This window comes from Megascapheus bottae, chromosome 7, assembly GCF_031878675.1.
Source record: "Megascapheus bottae isolate mThoBot1 chromosome 7, mThoBot2.hap1, whole genome shotgun sequence".
NCBI classification, from domain to species: Eukaryota; Metazoa; Chordata; class Mammalia; order Rodentia; family Geomyidae; genus Megascapheus; species Megascapheus bottae.
Genome location: NC_143515.1, coordinates 51,139,233 through 51,158,098, shown reverse-complemented (window position 1 = coordinate 51,158,098; position 18,866 = coordinate 51,139,233). Strand labels below are relative to the sequence as shown.

At 39.1% G+C, this 18,866-nt stretch overlaps 2 protein-coding genes across 5 annotated transcripts in view; one reads left to right on the top strand and one right to left on the bottom strand.

The window, feature by feature from the left end:
- Positions 1-4,084, top strand: part of Gtf2a1l (general transcription factor IIA subunit 1 like) — a 58,342-nt gene extending 54,258 nt beyond the window's left edge. Inside the window, exon 9 of the mRNA XM_090336974.1 lies at positions 3,821-4,084. Coding sequence (XP_090193100.1) covers positions 3,821-3,928 — 108 coding nt within the window. The 3' untranslated portion in view covers positions 3,929-4,084. The remainder of the gene's footprint in view (positions 1-3,820) is intronic.
- A 4,215-nt stretch (positions 4,085-8,299) lies between these two features.
- Lhcgr (luteinizing hormone/choriogonadotropin receptor) overlaps positions 8,300-18,866 on the bottom strand; it is a 59,851-nt gene continuing 49,284 nt past the window's right edge. For 2 of the 4 annotated variants that reach the window (XM_090336967.1, XM_090336968.1), the window contains 2 exons: positions 15,747-15,827; positions 8,300-11,324 (listed from right to left, as the gene is read on the bottom strand). In XM_090336967.1, coding sequence (XP_090193093.1) covers positions 10,172-11,324; positions 15,747-15,827 — 1,234 coding nt within the window. In that variant the 3' untranslated portion in view covers positions 8,300-10,171. The remainder of the gene's footprint in view (positions 11,325-15,746; positions 15,828-18,866) is intronic. The other 2 variants (XR_016536261.1, XM_090336969.1) reach the window with 2 other exon arrangements.

Genomic DNA, 18,866 nt, shown 5'->3' with positions numbered 1-18,866 from the left:
ATAGAAAAATAATATGAAAGACAACAGGGTATGTAGGAAAAGAATAATGCAGGAGTGTAAGATTATTATAGTAATGAAGAAAAGGTGTAGTGTAAGGATAACTGATCAAAGGTGATAGATGGGTACAATATTTGAGTTCAAAATTTAGAAGAACTTAGATAAAACTTATGAAAATAAGAGGAGTAATAAGAAAATTATATAGAGAAAAGAGGGAGGTAGATATAGGAGATTTCAATGATAAAAATTTTAAAAAGAAAAAAGAAACAAAACAAAAAAGAAACAACAACTACAAAGCAAAACAAAATAAAACGCACCAAAAATAAAAAGGTGGGGGGGGGAGATTCTTCACTGTTGTGAGTTCTTACCCAAGAGATACTTGGGTTGAGAACCAGGAGATTAAAAATCAGGTGAGTATATCAATATAGATATCATTTTTATTCAGACTGTACCCAGAGCTGTCACTATGTTTCTAGGAATGATCATGGTGACAGAAGGCATGCAGGAAAAGAGAGGAGAAAAAAAAGGAATGAATCATAACATTAAATAAAAGGTGTAGGTAAAATGGCAAAGAGAAAATAGGAACACCTAAAAATGCAAATGAAAAGTGGTAGAAGAACAACAAAAAAAGGGTATTCTTTAGTTTTTCTGTTTTTTGGCGGTGGGGGGGGACAGGATAGAAAACTTGTGTCTCCACTAAATTTGGGATCCAAACACTTCACAAAGTCTTTTTCTTTTGTGATTTGGCTTTGTGGTTTTTCGGATCAGATTGCTTGATTAGGAAAATGAAGCTGAAAGAGTTACAGGCGACTTTGTTTACCAGGTCTGCGGCAGCGCAGGGGGATGGACTTCAGCAGCGCTGGAACCGGATTTCCGGCTGAGGGATCTCTGGGAAATCCTTTGCCCATTAGAATGATGGTGCTGCCAGCACCACCGCCAGGTCTTTGCTAGCAGTCAAGATGGCCGCTGCTCTTAGCTTATGGGGGAGGGGCTCTCTCCCATTGCGGTTCCTTGAGCAGAAGTGGAAACTTCTCCTTGGGGCTACTCACAAATTGCTGGATTGTCCAGTTCTGTGAAGCTGGCAGGTCCGTGCATGGCTGGGTGTTGGCTCTGGGCTCGCGCAGGCTCTGTGTGGCTCTGTCTGCAGCCGGCAGGTCTGTGCTGCTGCTCAGATTCAGAAGAGCTTTGTCCCCGTGGCTGGTGTGGCTCCACGCTGTCTTCTTGCACAGGTATTTGTACTTTTTCCTCTCAGCCTGAGATCTCTGTGGTGCTAAAGCTTACTTAGGATCAATTTTTGGTAAAGAACTGTCCCCTACGCTGCCAGAACTTGTATCTTGGCAGGATCTCAGAACCCCTCACACTGTCCTGCCGCCATCTTCCGCCGATCTTAACATTGATTTTTACATCATATTTCAAATGACATATTTAACAAACAAGTATTTAAGAAGGGAATCTCTATATACAATCACTGGCACTTAGATTTTAGAACATAATTAAAATTAGGCTGAGGGTTTGTATGTCATAGATACATATTAATCTATATAATAAAACATTATGTCTATAGAATCATAAATTTTTATATCTATGTAGTTGTGTTTATATTTCCAGTACCATGTCCATAGCATTGGGTATGCAAATATTGAGTCCTTGCTCTTGTACTGTTTGGATCTAATAGCCACATATTAAGGATACCATGCGCCTTTTGTTCCTTTGGTTTTGACTTGTCTCACTCAACATGAATCGCTCTAGTGTTGTAGTAATATTTTAATAAATGTATAATATCTCATTGTATGATACTTAAAGTTTATTTAACTAGCCCGTGTTGATGAATATTTGATATACTGAAGCAGTCTTTTTGGCTTGAATTGCCACGTACATAAGACATTCAATGTGTATGCAGATATTGATATAAGTTCTCAGAAATGGGATAATAAGGTTGATAAGACAAATGTATGTTGAAGTAGTCATTGTGATCTCTTAAGAAGGTGTATATATTTCCACTTGAGTATTTGAAAATAACGTTTTTCTATGGCTTTACTAATAAGAGTATCATAAAAACACAATTTGCATCTTTATCATTATGAAAGGTTGAAACTGTCCTCAGGCTTTCTCAAGGCTAATGTTCTACCACTTGAGCCACAGCACCATTTCCAGCTTTTTCTGTGTATGTGGTACTGAGGAATCGAACCCAGGGCTTCGTGCATACCAGGTACTCTACCGTTAGGTCATGCTCCTTGCCCCTCAGATCATATATTTCTAAGGCTTTTGTGTGTATGCACATGTGTGCCAGTCCTGGGGCATTTTTGCTCAAAGCTAGTGCTGTACCACTTGAGTCACAGCTCCATTTTCAGCTTCTTGGTGGTTAATCAGAGACAAGATTAAGTTGGCTTTGAGCCATGATCCTTAGATCTCAGCCTCCTGAGATTACAGACATGAGCTACCTGTGCCTAGCTTTTAAATAGTCATTTGCAGCTTACTCTGAAGTAGCAATGATTTTGATTCTTTTCCTCGGAAAGCAATAGGATTTCCTATTCTTATTTTGTCTGTGTCTATGTTGATGCATTGAATCTGAGAAACAGCAATATGTAACAGATTTTTAACATGTATCTTCTTGCTTTGCTCAGTGATATATATATTTTATGACTTTCTTCTTCAATGACACCCAACTTTTCCATTTCTGATCATAGTAGCTATGTGTTTATTCACTTGCAGATATACAGGACTCTTGTTTTTGAGCAGTCTAGGCATTCCCTTTCTCAAGACCTTCCCTTCTGTTCCCTTTGCCTGGAATGCTCTTGAGGCAATTCCTATGCAGGGTTATCCTTTACATTCTCGAGCCTTTGCTCAAGTAGCACCTTCATATTTGTGATCTTCCATTCCTGCTCTACTTCTTTCATTGCATTCATCAACTCCTAATATTCTCTATGACTTATTAGGTTTCTGTTTTCTGTTTAGGGAAAAGTGTCTGCCACTTTTAAAGAGTTTACATTTTTTGTTTTTGCATAAATACATTATACACATACATACATATATACATACATACACATGCAGTAAAACATATATAGTTGGCCCTCTGTATGTATGTCTGTATTTGATATTTCTTCTATGGATTCAACCAATTATGGATAAAAATATAAAAAGTTACATCTTCAATGAACCTATACAGACTTTTTTTTGCCAGTCCTGGTGCTTGAACTCTGGGACTGGGCTGTATCCCTGAGCTGTCTCTACTCACGGCTAGTGCTCTACCACTTGAGTCACAACACCACTTCTGTTTTTTCTGAGTAGTTTATCAGAGATAAAGAGTCTCACAAGCTTTCCTATCTGGGGTGGCTTTGAACTATGATCCTCAGATCTCAGCCTCCTGAGTATCTGGGATTATAGGCATGAGCTACTGTATGGAGCTCATATACAGACTCTTTATCTTGTCATTATTTCCTAAATAGTATAGTATAATTACTGCATAAGAGGATTTATATTAAATTATTTAAAATTATAGTATGATATACACAGATTATAGGCAAATAGAGTCATGTCATATTATAATATGAGAGACTTGAGCATCCACAGATTTTTGGCATCTTCAGGTGCTGTGGAACAAATCCTCCTCCTCTTTGATGGGCTCATACTGAGAGATGATTCTATATAACTAATGTTATCTCCAGTTCCTAAAATAGTATCTGAGTTATATGAACTCAATCTTGAGGAAGTCTTTTAAAGAACTTACATTTAGGGTCAGAATAATCCCATCTATTATTTCAAAAGAAATATAAATCATTCCTTAAAACGTAATTAATGTAGATTATTTTTCTCCCCTCCTCAGATTCATCGAAGCAAGAACAAATGGAAATTCTATTTGAAAGATGGTGTTATGTGCTTTGGAGGGAGAGACTATGTATTTGCAAAAGCCATTGGTGATGCAGAGTGGTAAACCTTAGGAGCACAGTACTTCATTTTGTAATCATCACTGGGGGTTCATTGCACATTGTGAAACATTTTTATTTTATAAATATCATTCGTCACTGAACTGCTCAGATTTTTAGTTCTTTATATGGAATTAAAGTTACAATTCAGATGCAGATACAATATACAATTGCCGTATTTATTTTGTTTTCTGTTTTATAGTCCTCTCCGCAAACCTTTTTATCTACACCATTACCAATCACATTCGCATTTAGTGTGACAGAATATGATGAAATGTCACATTATTATGTTGTCTTTGAGGTTGGGGAGCAGTACTGGGGCTTGAACTTAGGACTTGGACACTATCATTGAGCTTTTGTGATCGAAGCTAGCATTCTACCACTTGAGCCACATCTTTTACTTACAGTTTTTTAGTGATTAATCAGAGATAAGAATCTCCCAGACTTTTATTCCTAGGCTGGCCTTGAACAGAGATCCTCCAATCTCAGCCTCCTGAGAGTGTAGGATTACAGGCATGAGCCCTCAGCTCTTATTCTTTTAAGGAACAATTTAAGATCGTAATACCCCTCCTTGTAACATCAGTATCGGTTATTAGGTTGAGGGCAGCATTTCTTCCATCTGTCACTGACATGTTATCTTATATAAAGATCCGGAGAGCATTTTCTTTAAAAAAAAAATATATATATATATATGTATATATATATATATTTTTGCCAGTCCTGGGCTTGAGCTCAGGGCCTGAGCACTGTCCTTGACTTTCTCAAGGCTAGAGCTCTACCACTTGAGCCTCAGCACCACTTCCGGCTTTTTTCTATGTATGTGGTACCGAGGAATCGAACCCGGGTCTTCATGCATGCTAGGCAAGCACTTTAACCACTAGGCCAAACTCCCGGTCCCTAAAAATATATTTTTATTGTAATTAATAGAAGGATTCCATTACATTTGCCTGATAGAAGGTGCATTACTTAACAATCATTGCTACCACTTCCCATGTCTTGGTCCCCATTTCCCTCCCCCACCCCTCATCTTGTTCCCCCCCTTCTCTATCCTATTTCAAATAAACAAATAAACATATATGCAGTATATCAGATAACAAGGTAAGATACTGTAACAATATGAGATAACCAAGAGCCAACAACAGAGATGAGAGATAACAGTACATCAAGAACAACAGTCACACATTATATGGCAGAGTGGTTTCATTGTGTGTGGGGGCATTCAACAAAGCTTTTTCTGAGCTTAAGTGGATCACTGGCATTATGGTGACTAGTAAATTCAGATGATCCCTGAAAGCAAATGAATATACTCTTATTTGGGCCCAGAATCTTTGAGCTAAAGGTTAGCTTCTTTTATGTGGTATTCTTAGGGAGTTATAAGGGATTCAAATAGAATCTTGTACTACTTCTTGGAACTTCAGATATGCCTTTATCCTAATCATGATAGGATTTAACTTCTTTTCTACTTAAAAATATTATAGTGGAACAACCCTTTGCAAATTCTTTCTCCTTTAAAGCAATGTCAATTTTTTCTTCTTCCCTATAACAGAGGTATCCCCTACCCATTTCAGTTAAACTTTTCTAAAGTGAAAGCCAGGAAGAAATAACTTCTTGAGCTTGGGATGCCTCAAGAGGTATAGTGGTTGCCTACCTTGTGCAAGGCCTTGGGTTCAATCCCCAGTTTTCTCCCTGCCCCCCTCCTCCTTTTCCTCTCCTCTTCTCCCTTCCTTCTATTTTGGCCAGACAGTCTTCAGTTGAGTAAGGTGGTTTGGACCACTGTCTTTCAAATCGGGGAAAGGGAAAAATTATAGAACACAAATATCCCTCATTTTACTTCAAAAATAAAATCAAAAGGAAATTAATATCGCTATGAGCTATTTTATAATACTTTCTCCCTTAGTAATGTTCAATCCCCTAAAGGGACATTTTGCCCGTTACTTTATTCCTCTTTAACAAGTAAGGTCTCTAGTTTCAGTCCTGAATGGTGTTCTCTGGGATCATTACTGGCCCCAAAAGCAAAAAGATGAGTAGGTACTGGTTTACAGAAGCTTCCTAAGACTTCAGTATCTGCATCTTCCTGGGACCGGGGCAAATTCCATATGTCTTTTCAGAAAGCAGCTTTATATGGAGAGTTTGATTTATCTAAACATTTATTCTAGCCTACCAAAGGGACTGAATCTCTTCTGGGCCTTGGCAGGGTAGGGCATTGCCTTTGGTCTAGAGTTGGCCACCATGGGAGGATCCAGGTAGTACTAGTGAGTGGGCTGGTTCTCCAACCAAGTCCTCAGCGATGGCCTCTTTATCTTCCTGGTAATGATCTTTCCCTACCACCACTACTGCTCTAGATCCCTCTCTGGTTCTTGAGGATTTCTGGGAGCTGTGGGTTCTTTCCATGGTCATTGCTTTGCAATGGCATTTCTGTTTCCTAGATGGAAACCAAAAGACAGTGTGTCTGACTCTGAAATGTACCCTCTTCAGAACTGAAGAGTATAGTTCCTAGTCTTTCTGTTTTCCCTTTGCAGTTTTGCCTGGTCACTCTATACTTGTGCTAGGCAGTGCCTATTTTAAATTAAGGACTTAATTTAATGAGTCCTGGGAAATGAGGTCTAATATACCTGGGGGAAGTATCTGAAGTAGGTAATAGTTATTCCTCAAATTCCTTTCCTCTTTCTTTCTCAATAAACTTTAAAATCTCTCTTAGCTTTAGTCACTTTTTTGGTCATTTGCGGGACTTGAACTCTGGGCCTGGGCATTGTCCCTGAGCTCTTCAGCTCAAAGGCTACCATCCTACCCCTTGAGGCACAGTGACACTTCTGGCTCTCTGGTGATTAATTGGAGATAAGAATCTCACAGACTTTGGTGTTGAGGCTGGCTTTGAACCATGATCCTCAGATCTCAGCCTCTTGATTAGCTAGGATTACAGGTGTGAGCCTCTGTGCTTGGCTTTAGTAATTTTTTTTAAAAACAGAATAATACAAATACTATGATATCCGTCCTTTTTGTGAAGCACATTTCACAAAGAAAGTCATAATAGTCCCATTGGTATCTGAATACCTTTATGTTCTATATCTTTAAAAAATTCAGTAAAAGTTAAGAGCATATTTATTGAAATCTTAGTAAGAGGTCCTTAAGTTATGTGTGGACTTACTGTTTTTGAGAAAAATCAAAACCAAGCACCTCCCCTTTTTAAACAAATGTAATAAGTGAAGAATAAATACTATCTTTTTAAAGTTACTTTGTTCATTTAGAAGAGTTATTCTGAGACTGGTATCCAGTATTAGTATCAAAAACAGTGAACAAATACAAGACAAATACAAATTAAGTATCCGATTTTTTTATGACTTAGTTCTGAAGTATTGTAGAGAATAAGTGCTGTCTATGAGTACCATATACTATCTATGAGGTTGTATCAAATGGAAATTGCTTCTAAGAAGGACAGTTTTATATATCATTTATAAATAGGAGCTAGTTTTTAAAAATTGTGAATCAGGTCTAGGGATGTAACTCAGTGGTAGAGCACTTGATTAACAGGCATGAGACCTGGGATTGATCCCCAGCACCACAACTAAGTATAAAATATTAAGATAGATATAGTGGGAGAAATAAAGATGTAAAAAGGATTAATATATCACTGAAACCAATCCTTAGCATAGGGAGAGCAAAACTGTATCTGTAAAGGTTACTTATAGTATCCTAGTATAGGGAAAAGGCAAATGAGTGGTACAGAGAAGTCGAGAGAGAGAGAGAGAGAGAGAGAGAGAGAGAGAGAGAGAGAGAGAGAGAGAGAGAGAGAGAGAGAGAGAGAGAGAGAGAGAGAGAGAGAGAGAGAGAGAGAGAGAGAGAGAGAGAGACTATTGTGGGAAATATCGATTAGCTATGTCCTATTTTATTTCATGTAAGGAGATATCTTAGCAATAGTCAACTTGGGAGGGGGTGGATTAAGGAGGGTTTGATTAAAAAAATAGACTTGTAACTTGGACTTTAAAGGAGGTGGAAAAGACCATAGGTAAGGGATAAGTTGTTCAGATGGCAAGAATGGTGGGTCCTGATGTGGAAATGCATAGGGCATGACAAGGGAGAAGAAATGGAACAATTTGTTTCATATAGAAAAACAGGAGTAAAACTGAGTAGATATGAAGGATGGGTTCTGTAGCTCTCTGAATGTTTGCCTGGGAGCTGAAATTTAAGTTTATAGGTATTGATGAATTGCTCAAGAATTTTGTGCGGCCATATAATGAAACAGGATTTTAGGAAGATTAGTCAGTAGTAGTGCATATAAGAGTGTGGGCAGGGGAATGACGGGATATGAATAAAAATGAGCAGTTTAGGAGCGAGGGGGTCTGTAGGTATGGGAGAAGAAATATAAAGAATTGGCTTGGAAGGCAATTCAAATAGTAGGCTTTATTGACTGAAGGATGTGAGAATGAGAGAAACAGTGACTTCTATTTGTTTTAAAACCTCACTTATGTTCCACAGAAATTAAGATCATTATTTGTGCCGAAGATCACACAATTTCCTTTTTTATGTTTGGAAATAGTCATTATTAATCATTAGGGAAAATTAAGGAATTTTAATGCATACTAAACCATTGGATAATTGACATTTTATAGGAATCAGAAAAACAGTGAATAAGAGGCTGAGATCTTGAAGTAAAGCTTTGAGTTCAAATCCTCTTGAGTTGAATCTTTTCTTCTTCATTTTGGTTGGCAACTATGGAAAATTATAGTAGGCATTCACTTTCTCTACCAAATAACATGTGCATCAGTGTTTTATATTCACTAGATAAAATTACAGAATATACTTATCAAGATATTTGACATATAATGAGTTTTCAATAAAAATTACTTTTAAAAAGGAGCAAACAAAACACTTCAGTTTGAATCATAGTTTTGTTTTCTTACAAGAGCCAATTCTAACAGGTAAAAATACTTCATCTTGGCACTAGTGGCTCATGCCTGTAATCCTAGCTACATAGGAGGCTGAGATTTGAGGATTGTTCTTTGAAGCCAGCTTGTGCAAAATGGTCTGTGAGACTCTTATCTCCAAATGATCAGCAAAAAGCTGGCAATGGATCTGTAACTCAAGTGGTAGAATACCAACCTAGAGTGAAGTTCAAGCCCCAGGACTGTCACTATTATACAAAAATAATCCCTAGAAAATACTAAATGAACTTTTCAATAATGTAAAAGGGATAGAAATAATTATTTTTATTTAAAAATATAGGACCCTAGAATTTTTTTATGGAGTTCATAACTTCAAAACAATTTGGCATATTTGATATATATTATTGCCAAACTCCTGAGGTAGGAAATGGGGAAATGAAATGGACAGAGACAAGGTTCTTGCATGTGAGCATACCTTCTGCAATTTAATATTTCATTCCTCTTTAGAGGAGAAACACCACCCGGGCTGACAGGTGCTAGTAGAAGTTTAGATTTTGAAGGACACAGCTTGTGCATGGACGTGTAGATTATGTAGGAGAGACACACGTGTTTAGAACAGTGCTTCCAAACAGAACTCTTCAGCAATGGATGTGTTTGCGCTGTAATTACGGTAATTATGGTATGTAGTGTGATAATTATGAATCACATGTACAAACCAGTGCACCTAAGAAGCTGCAAGTTTTTGTTTTACTGAATTTGGTCACACAAGGCCAGTGGCTGCCAGCTTGCACAGCAGATAGCTTGAGGGAATTGCTCAAGCTATGAAAAGAGCACTTCCAATTTCCAACCTAAGTCAGGTGCTGGTGGCTTACAACTATGATCCTAACTACTCAGGCAGGAGGCTCGAGATTCGGCCTGGGCAAGAAAGTCCTGATGAGACTCTTATTAACCACCAGAAAACTGGAAGTTTTCTGTGGTTCAATGTGGTAGAGTGCTAGCCTTAAGCAAAAGAGTTCAGGGAGGGCCCAGGCCCCGAGTTCAAGCCCCACCTCTACTAACAAATTCCAATCTTTATAGAATACAATAAAAATTAGAATAAGGAAAGAGTTTAAAGACATGAAAATATCACTTCAATTTTTCTTAATATTAGATTCAACAAAAGGTACTCTCAAAATTGTTCACATTTCTAAGCAGTCTCATGTTCTGAAATTGAAGTCATCATGAACTAGGTTAAAGGTCTCTTGCCACATGTGCCAAACAATAAATAATTTCCTAAAACCAAGTATTTATTTTTATAGTTACTGGTCAGGATAATTTGTTTTGCAGCTTCAATAAATTTAGAATTCAAGCATGCAGTTACTTCTATAATAGTTAGCACTCTTGACAACAGGTCTTGTCTAGGACAGCTGCATATTGACAGTGCAATGGACTCAATTTTAAGGTGGCTGGAGCAGGCTTATTTGATCCTGTGGGGCCATTCTTGCAGTTGGAGGTATAAGCAGAAAATTCTTTCCTTCTATAAAGTTCAGCCCGATGTTTACAGCAACCAAATTTGCTCAGCAACAGAAAAAAATCTCTTCGGAATGCCTTTGTGAAAATTGCATACAGAAATGGATTGGCACAAGAATTGACAGGATAAAAAAGAACCAGTAGAACTTTGGAGTTGGTGACTGTGATAAGGGGTACCTTGAAAGCAGCTGAGATGGCAAAAAAGGAGATAGGTGCCATGCAGGTAAAATCAGTAAAGATAAGGATTGCCATTTTCTTAGCAATCTTTGTGTCTTTGTGCGTCGCCATTAGCTGTGGATTCTGAACTGCAAAATAAATTTTAACGTAGCAAGCACACACGATGAGGAAAGCCAGCACGTTGAGGATGAGGATGGTGAGTATGTAGACTTGGGAGACCGTGGTCTCCACATCCATGGGGAGGCAAATGCTGACCTTCATGTAATTGCTGACTCCCACAAGAGGCAGCACAGCCATCAGCGCGGAGAAGAGCCATCCTCCAAGCATGACTGGGATGGCGTGTCTCAGGCGAAGCTTTTGGTCCAGCTGCACGGCATACGTGATGGTGTGCCATCTTTCTAGCGTGATGATCGTAAGCGTGTAGACAGAAAGCTCACTCGCAAATACTGTGAAGAAGCCTGCGGCACTGCACCCACCTCCCGTCTGCCAGTCGATGGCATGGTTGTAGTACTGGCCTTTGGTCTGGGAATCGAGCGAGGCAATGAGCAGCAGATAGAGCCCCATGCAGAAGTCTGCGAAGGACAGGTTGCACATGAGGAAACGGGGCACGGTCAGTTTATAACGACTCGTGAGCAGGACGAAGAGGACAGTCACGTTTCCCACGATGGCGAGGATATTAATCAGCCAGATTAAGACCCTGAGGAAGTCATAGCCCATGATGTCTTCGCAGGGATTAAAAGCATCCGGTTCAGGTGCACAGCGGAGGGGCTTGGGAGAACAGAACCCGTAGTCATAGTCCCAGCCACCCAGTTCACTCTCAGCAAAGATGGCAGAATAACTGGAAGAAGAACATTGGCTTGATGTAAACTTAACAGATTTGTCTAGGATTCTGAGAATTTAATTAAAAAACAAGCTCAGTGTTTTTTTTTTTTTTCCTTTTTGTAGTAGTACTGAGTCCTGAACTCAGGATTAGAGCTCCCCATTGGCTTTTCCACTCAAGGCTGGTTCTCTGTCACTTAAGCCTAGACCTCCATTCCTTGCTTTTTGCTGGTTAATTGGAGATAAGAGTCCTTTTGCCCTGGCTGGTTTCAAACTGCAGTCTAAAGGTATCAGCCTCCTGAGTGGTTAGAATTGATTACCGGATGACCAACCAGCATCTAACTTCTCAGTGTGTTTTTAGGTAGAAAGAATGAAAGCAAGAAAGAGAGCAAGAGAAAGAACAGGGCAAACATAGCCTCAGCTTTACATTTATTTGTCAAATTATCTGATTGGATGGAGTTCCTTAAGGAAGGAATGAAAGCTATTTAGACTCTCTAATGCATATGTATTCAACACATTGATGTAAAGACTTAACCAAACTGTTTCCAGAGGATGGTTTGTTTGGAAAACAAATTCAGAGTCATAATACATAAGGGCTAAAAAGACTCCTTGGCATTTTCTTAGCAATTTGTCTCATTTAGTCATGAACCCAATTGCTAGCAAACTGTTTGCTGTAGCACAGAAATTGGAAAGACTGTAGAATCGGCAGCTACTAATGGACTTGTTTGCACTTATGTCCCTGGATAATAGAATAGCCCAAGTGCTGAGCAGAAACCAATAACATATTACTAGACAACTAGGAGAAAGGGAAGAAAATTCATGAACAACAGGAAGAAATGGCAAAAATGGATACTCTTTTGATGTGAGAGGCAAAGACTGATTCTAGTCCTTTTGTCACAATCTACTGCTACTTCCTCAGTTGAACTTTTTGCCTTTTATGTGAGATCATTTGTTTTCTTTGACACGTTTTTCTCAGTATTAGCCCTCTCTCCATTCTAGCCTATCTAGGGCTCATTGACAATAGTATACAATTCACAAGTTTTAAAATGAACTGCAAAGGCCTTCCTTGATCTTGGCTTGCCTGATTCTCTTGAAACTTTCTTCTGCTCATCTCTCCTATGAATTCTCTATCATCCTGAGAGTAGACTTTCATGAAGCCTTTTTTTGATATTTCTTCTCAAGGAATTTATTATTTTCTCAGCCAGAGCTGACTTAGTACCAAAGTACTTATCAAAGCATAGTGCAATTAAGTGATGATGAATGTCTGTTTGTTTAGTAGTCTCTTAGTTCCTTGAAGACAAGAGACAAGGCCTTACTTCTGAAACCATAGTGCTTAACACAGTTAAGGCTCAAAGTGTTGATTCCATGAATATTTATGAGGTAAATAAATATAAATGAAGACGATTCTGGCTCTGGAATGAACTGAGAGGATTCAGAGACAATGAGCATATAACTCCCGATACAGTTCTCTCAACAGTTGTTTTTTCTTTGCTTATACTTTGCCAATATAACATTGAGAGCTGAGGAAATGGCATAATTTTCTGTCAAGGCCATTGTAAATATTGTATTTCACCATAGGGTCTCCTCACATTTATAGTATTTCCCCTAACTCTTTCATGATGTGTATTAGTAAATATGTACATAATTCATTGAGTGGATGCAATAATAAATCTGAGGATTAAAATATGGAAAGGAAAGTACAGATTAATAAACAAAACAGAACACCTCCTCCCTTCCCCAGAGTCTATGACTGGTCCTTCAAAATCATGAGATGATAGCAGAGTAGCATAGAAACTAGTTTGGATTTAGAGAAGATCTGCTATTATATGCAGAGGACTGTATAGGAATCCCACTGTTTTTATTATCTCTTTTTTTTTTTTGCCAGTCCTGGGCTTGAGCTCAGGGCCTGAGCACTGTCCTTGGATTTTCTCAAGGCTAGAGCTCTACCACTTGAGCCTCAGCACCACTTCCGGCTTTTTTCTATGTATGTGGTACCGAGGAATCGAACCCGGGTCCTCATGCATGCTAGGCAAGCACCTTAACCACTAGGCCAAACTCCCGGCCCATGTTTTTATTATCTCTTTCAGGAAGCACATTTGTTGGCCTTTCTGTTCAAAGGCACTGATACAATGATGTATTTTCAATTTCCAAAGAGAGAAGATAGTTATAGAGATCTACATAGTTATAGAGAATATACGTGTTTTTAGTATTAGGCTTCAACAAACCATTTGACTTGACCTCTCATTTGATCAATAAGGAAACCAAGATGAAAGGAGAAAGTGACTTGTCTGAGGTCTCTCAGCTCTGCTATGGCAGTCCTGGGCCCCTATATCCACAGCCCAGAGGCCAGTCATTGTTTTTCCAAGGGTGGTCCTGGAAATGTCTGTATTATGGTCAGAAGGATGTTTGTTGAACTTCAGATTCTGGAATCCAAATCTCTAGAATAGGAACCTGCATTCTAGAGTGTTCTTTCTGGATGATTCATATACAATAATAGGCAACAATCAAGTAAAAAATGTTCTGTTGCCGCCTTGGATTCTTTTACTCTTTTTTTTCCCCTTTATCAAAGCTACTTCAGTGTCTTGAGGCACTCATTTAAACTTCTAAAATCTCTACCATGATTTTTGAATAAATTTAAAGAAGAGGCCAGCCATGTTCCCTCTCCATTCTCTTCTTGTCTTTTGCCCTTGCTTCTTTTAACTCTACCAGGTGTGTGTTTGGCAGTTGTTTTCCTTGCTGATTTGTCTACTGACCAAAAACCCTCCTGCAGCTACTTCCATTTGTATCTCAGGATGTTCCCAAGGGCAGCAGCACGCCTGGTGACAAGTCCTGGCACGAGCTGTCATTAGTACTGGGGGCTGAGACAGGGAGTGTGATGGACTCACTGGGCTCACTAATGTGGAGTCAGAGGAAACAGAGGAACAGAATTGTCACACTCCAGTGACAATTACAAAGGAAAAGGAAGCCATGGGGATTTTAGGAAGCCTCTGAGGCCAGCCAAAGCAGTGAGAATGGCATGTTCCCTTGGGAAGAACCGGTATGGCTTGGCCAGCTTTAGAAATTCTAATCTTCAGGAAATCAACATGGCTCCCTGGTGGGAAGTGGGAGATAGGGGCTTATCACAAAAATATTTTCACAAGGATCCAGCTAACTTGGATTATGTATTAGTTCAGCGGGATGCTAGATTTTAGGGAACTTTTCTTAAAGCAATGTTAGAGGAACACTCCAAGTTGTCCACTTGGAAAGGCTGGATCAAAGTGTCTTCTCCTCAAACCACCCCGGGTGCTGCCATTGACTCTGCCCTGAAGTAGTTTCCTGTGGATTCTTAGAAAGCCACATGGTTGCAAAAGAGTTCTGTGGAAGGGAACTGGTAAGAAACAGAAGGAAAGGTGGGAACGGAAGGAATACTGGGGGAAGCTGGTGGCAGACCCACATGAAAGAAAAGGCAAAATATCACCCCATGTGCTCTTGCATGCAAGCAACACCCTCCACTCTCACTGACAGCCAGGGTAAATGTCTGCTGTTCCTTCCAGATGAGGAAAGAAGCCTTCACATGGAGGTTAACCAGAATTCTTCTTCAAAAAGACAAAGCCTTGTACTCTGTGTTGCAGTGTGCCAAGGATTCCTATCCAACTCTGAGGAAGCCCAAAGTCCTGGGTTCTTCTCCCATAACCCCCTGCTACCTCTGTCTAGTAGAGAGAAGGAGAGACAGACAGACACTGACAAGGCATGTTGGCATGGATTTGCTTTAGTAGTCTTAAGAACACCTGGGAGGAGTAATACCATTTCTCAGTCTCAGTGCCTATGGCATAGGGACACTGCGCTTGTCTTTTGAGGCATGCTCTTTTCCAGTGGAAAGTAAGTGAAATGCCAAGGTAGTCAGCATTAAAAGTAGAAAAAATGTTAAAAATCAGTCAATAGAATAGAAATGTAGCTTCCCTGCAGTGGACAGCAGTGATGGTATTAAGATTACCTTTAGGCACAGGAGCGCAGTGGTCAGGGAGGCCTGTCTTTTTGAATTGAGATAGCTACTTTTAGAAACTACATCTGCAATAATTTAATCTTTGTGGACTGTTGATTGTATGGCTAGTGAAAATTCCTACATATGAAGGCATCATTCAGACCAGCCTTTAGTGACATCCACATGCTTGCACATCAAAGTGCAATTTTTGAGAACGTAATTATAGAGTGAACATTTAGGCATTTTTAAAAGAAGGCTTTTGTTTTGGCTTGTTTATTTTTGTAATAGTTGAGATACCTCTCCAACTAGCTGCCATTTACAAGGAATGAAACTCCCATTTCTGACTATTAAAAAGATACCTTTACAAACATTGTTGCTAACCAAGACATTTAGTAAAAGAAAATAGTTGTGCTGATAATAATAAGATACACACAGAACAAGATATGACTTCCCGAGTCTCATCGCAGGTAGAATACTTACAGCATTTCATTATTTGGTTTTCTCACTGTGCTTTCACATTGTTTGGAAAAGTTTTCAAAAATGTTAAATGAAAAATTCTGTCTGAAAGAGAAGATGTAAAAAAAAAAAGAAAAGCAGTTGAGCTTTTCATTTAAACCTGATCATGTCTATTTATGCTTTGTTCATCCAAATTCCTTACTATAGTCTCCCACTTTGTGTGATCTGCACCATTGTCCCGACTGAAAGTTTTTTCCTGAGGAGAGTAAAGCCTTCTCAATTGTTATTCAACTGCTTCCAGCTTAGATAAAATGCTTCTGAATGCTAAGTGTTTTGTGTGGGTTCTAGAGATGAAAAACATAAATTTGTTGTATTGAATCATGGATTTTTCTCCCATAGTGTATTAAAAGCTACCTTTATTGTGTATTCAGTTTGCTCCTTACCAACTCTCTTCACCTTATTGGCCTTGATTAAACAAACCATGCAGAGTTCATGGCTTTGTATTTCATTTGTGAATCTTTGTGTAAGAATTCTAAGATGCTGGACATGACACTACACAATGTGAAGTTTAGATCTTTGGCTTATGTGTAGAAACTATTTTGGAATGACAAGAAAAAACAAGGCCTGAGCTCTCCTATAGGAGTATTGATGTAGGTATGAAATCTACGGCAGGTTAAAAAGTGAATAAAGAGATAGAATCAAGGAGAACCACTGTGAGAGTCTGAGCTTCAACTGAGGAGGAAGGAAAAATTGAGGTCATTCCAAGCAGATATTTTCTGCATCAACTTCTCCATCGATAGTGAGACATTTCCTTGTAGGAATTACTTTGTACAAAAGCAAAAAGGTAGGGATTATGGAAGAATTCTCTGACCTAGGAGACTCTCAAAAATTAACCGGCTTGTTATTTTGGGGTAGAATCATAACTTCTTAAACTTGTTTGGAGTGTGTGTGTGTGTGTGTGTGTGTGTAATGCCTGACTCTACCTGACAAGAGCTCTTGTGTGTTGACAAATCCATAGTAAACAGGAAGTGTCCACTCAGTGTTTTAAAATATGAATTGTGGACATAAAGGCACACTACGAGTTCATCTCTCCAGGCAGCATGTGTTAGTTTGTATGGATGTCCTATGAGTCTATCTTCAGGCTCCCTACCCTCATTAGCCTCCAAAGCTTTGGCTTTGAGGTCACAAAAAGCTTTAGGGAGTCACCTTGTAATTCCAGTCAAGATAACCTTCCGTGAGCCACAGGATCACTTTCAGCTTTTTCTATGTATGTGGTACCAAGGACTTGAACCTGGATCATCATTCATGTTAGACAAGCACCTTACCACTAGGGAAAACTCCTAGCCCTGCATTTTTTATACCCATAGGTAATGTCTTTCAATGGGAAGAAAAGTCTTAAAGATTTATATGCTTGTAATTTCAACAAAAATGGGATCTCTTTGCCACAAAAATGTAGATGTCTGTACTCAGCTTTATCATCAACCAGCTGTGTTGTCTGTGTTGTTCAAATCTCTCTCTCAGCTTCTTGCTCACTGTTAGCTCTTTCTTGACCCTGCTGCCACAGTGAGATTTTTTTTTAATGGGTCATGGGGATTGAACTCTGGGCCTAGGCATTGTCCCTGAGCTCTTCAGCTCAAGTGCTCTATAACTTGAGCCACAGTGCCATTTCCAGTTTTCTGGTGGTCAATTGGAGATAAGAGTCTCAAGGACTTTCATGCCTGGGCTAGCTTTGAACTGAGATCCTCAGATCTCAGCCTCCTGAGTACCTAGGATTGTAGGTGTGAGCATCTAGCGCCTGGCCCACAGTGAAATCTTTATAAAAATATATTTGACTGATCTTCCTTTAAATTCTTCACAGCGCTTTATCTTCTAAACAACTTCTGCTGGCACTCAGATCCTTTCCATGATCCACTTCTCCCTGCCTCAGCTCCATCTACCCATAAGTCTTGCTCTAATTTTTCTGCTTGACATTCATCTAGTGTCTCTTACCTGTGTCCTCTCATCTAAATGACTTCTTCATGGCTTAATTTTCCTCAGACCTCTCCCTCCTTTACCTTCCTTTGAAGGCCTTCCATAAACCCTGAATATTTACGCACTCTTCTATGGCCCATGAATTCTTCTCCATTCCCAACTTTGCTATTACACCTGCTATTCTAGATAAATTGGCTGTTTTTTATGGGGGGAATTTTTGTGCCCCAAATGCTGTGTGGCTTGTAGTGAGCTAGCTCTTACTCATTTTCATTTGGTGACCTGCCACAGTAGTTGGAACATGGCTGGTTCACAGTTGAAGCTTAGTTAACAGTGTGTGACTCTGACACAGCAAATGCTATGTCTTCTCCATTTCCTTTAATTGTTCAGGTAGAATCAAGTCTATCTACACAGGCACAAATAATTCAAGGTGCTTGATTAGGTATAAATAAGCTGATTCAAAACAAAGACAGCAGACGCCAAGTGTTACTCTTTCAGTGTCTTGCCTAATTAATGGTTGAGAATATCTCTGCAAGCTGCAATAATAACTGTTCAGGGTAGAATGCCCTCCCCACTACTCTTGCTGTGAGTTGTGACACATTGGTGGGTTATGGAAACAATAGAGCATATCCAGATTGGCAGTGAAAACAAACAAACATGCTGTCAGATAGAGTAGAATAGATATTATCAGGATATATCACATGTTTTAAGTTAACTATTGTTAACTATTGTTAAATAACTGTTGTTATTTGTTTTGAGTTATGGTGCCAACAAAGGTATTTTTAACTGTGCATCTTCATCAAAACAGAAATACAGCACTGTAAGAAAAAGAATGAAATCTTGCCCACCCCTGCCACCCAATTTGGGATCGGTGATTTAGTAAGTTATCCTCCACTGGGCACAAAGCAACCAGGACGTTGTATCTTTTCATTTGTACATTAAACTAATTTGGAAAGAACTAGGGTTCTATTCTGAAATGAAAGATGCTTTTCTGCTGGGAGAGAAATAGCTTTAAAAAATCTTTCCTATTATATTCTGTATCCATTTTAAATAGAAGAATAAGATACTGGGTAAAATTCACTCTCCTGAATCTCCCTCCCTCCACTTTAAAATAGTGATACTCTTTACTAAGGATTAGAGCTGATTAATGCCAGTATTTTGCAATCGCTACAATGG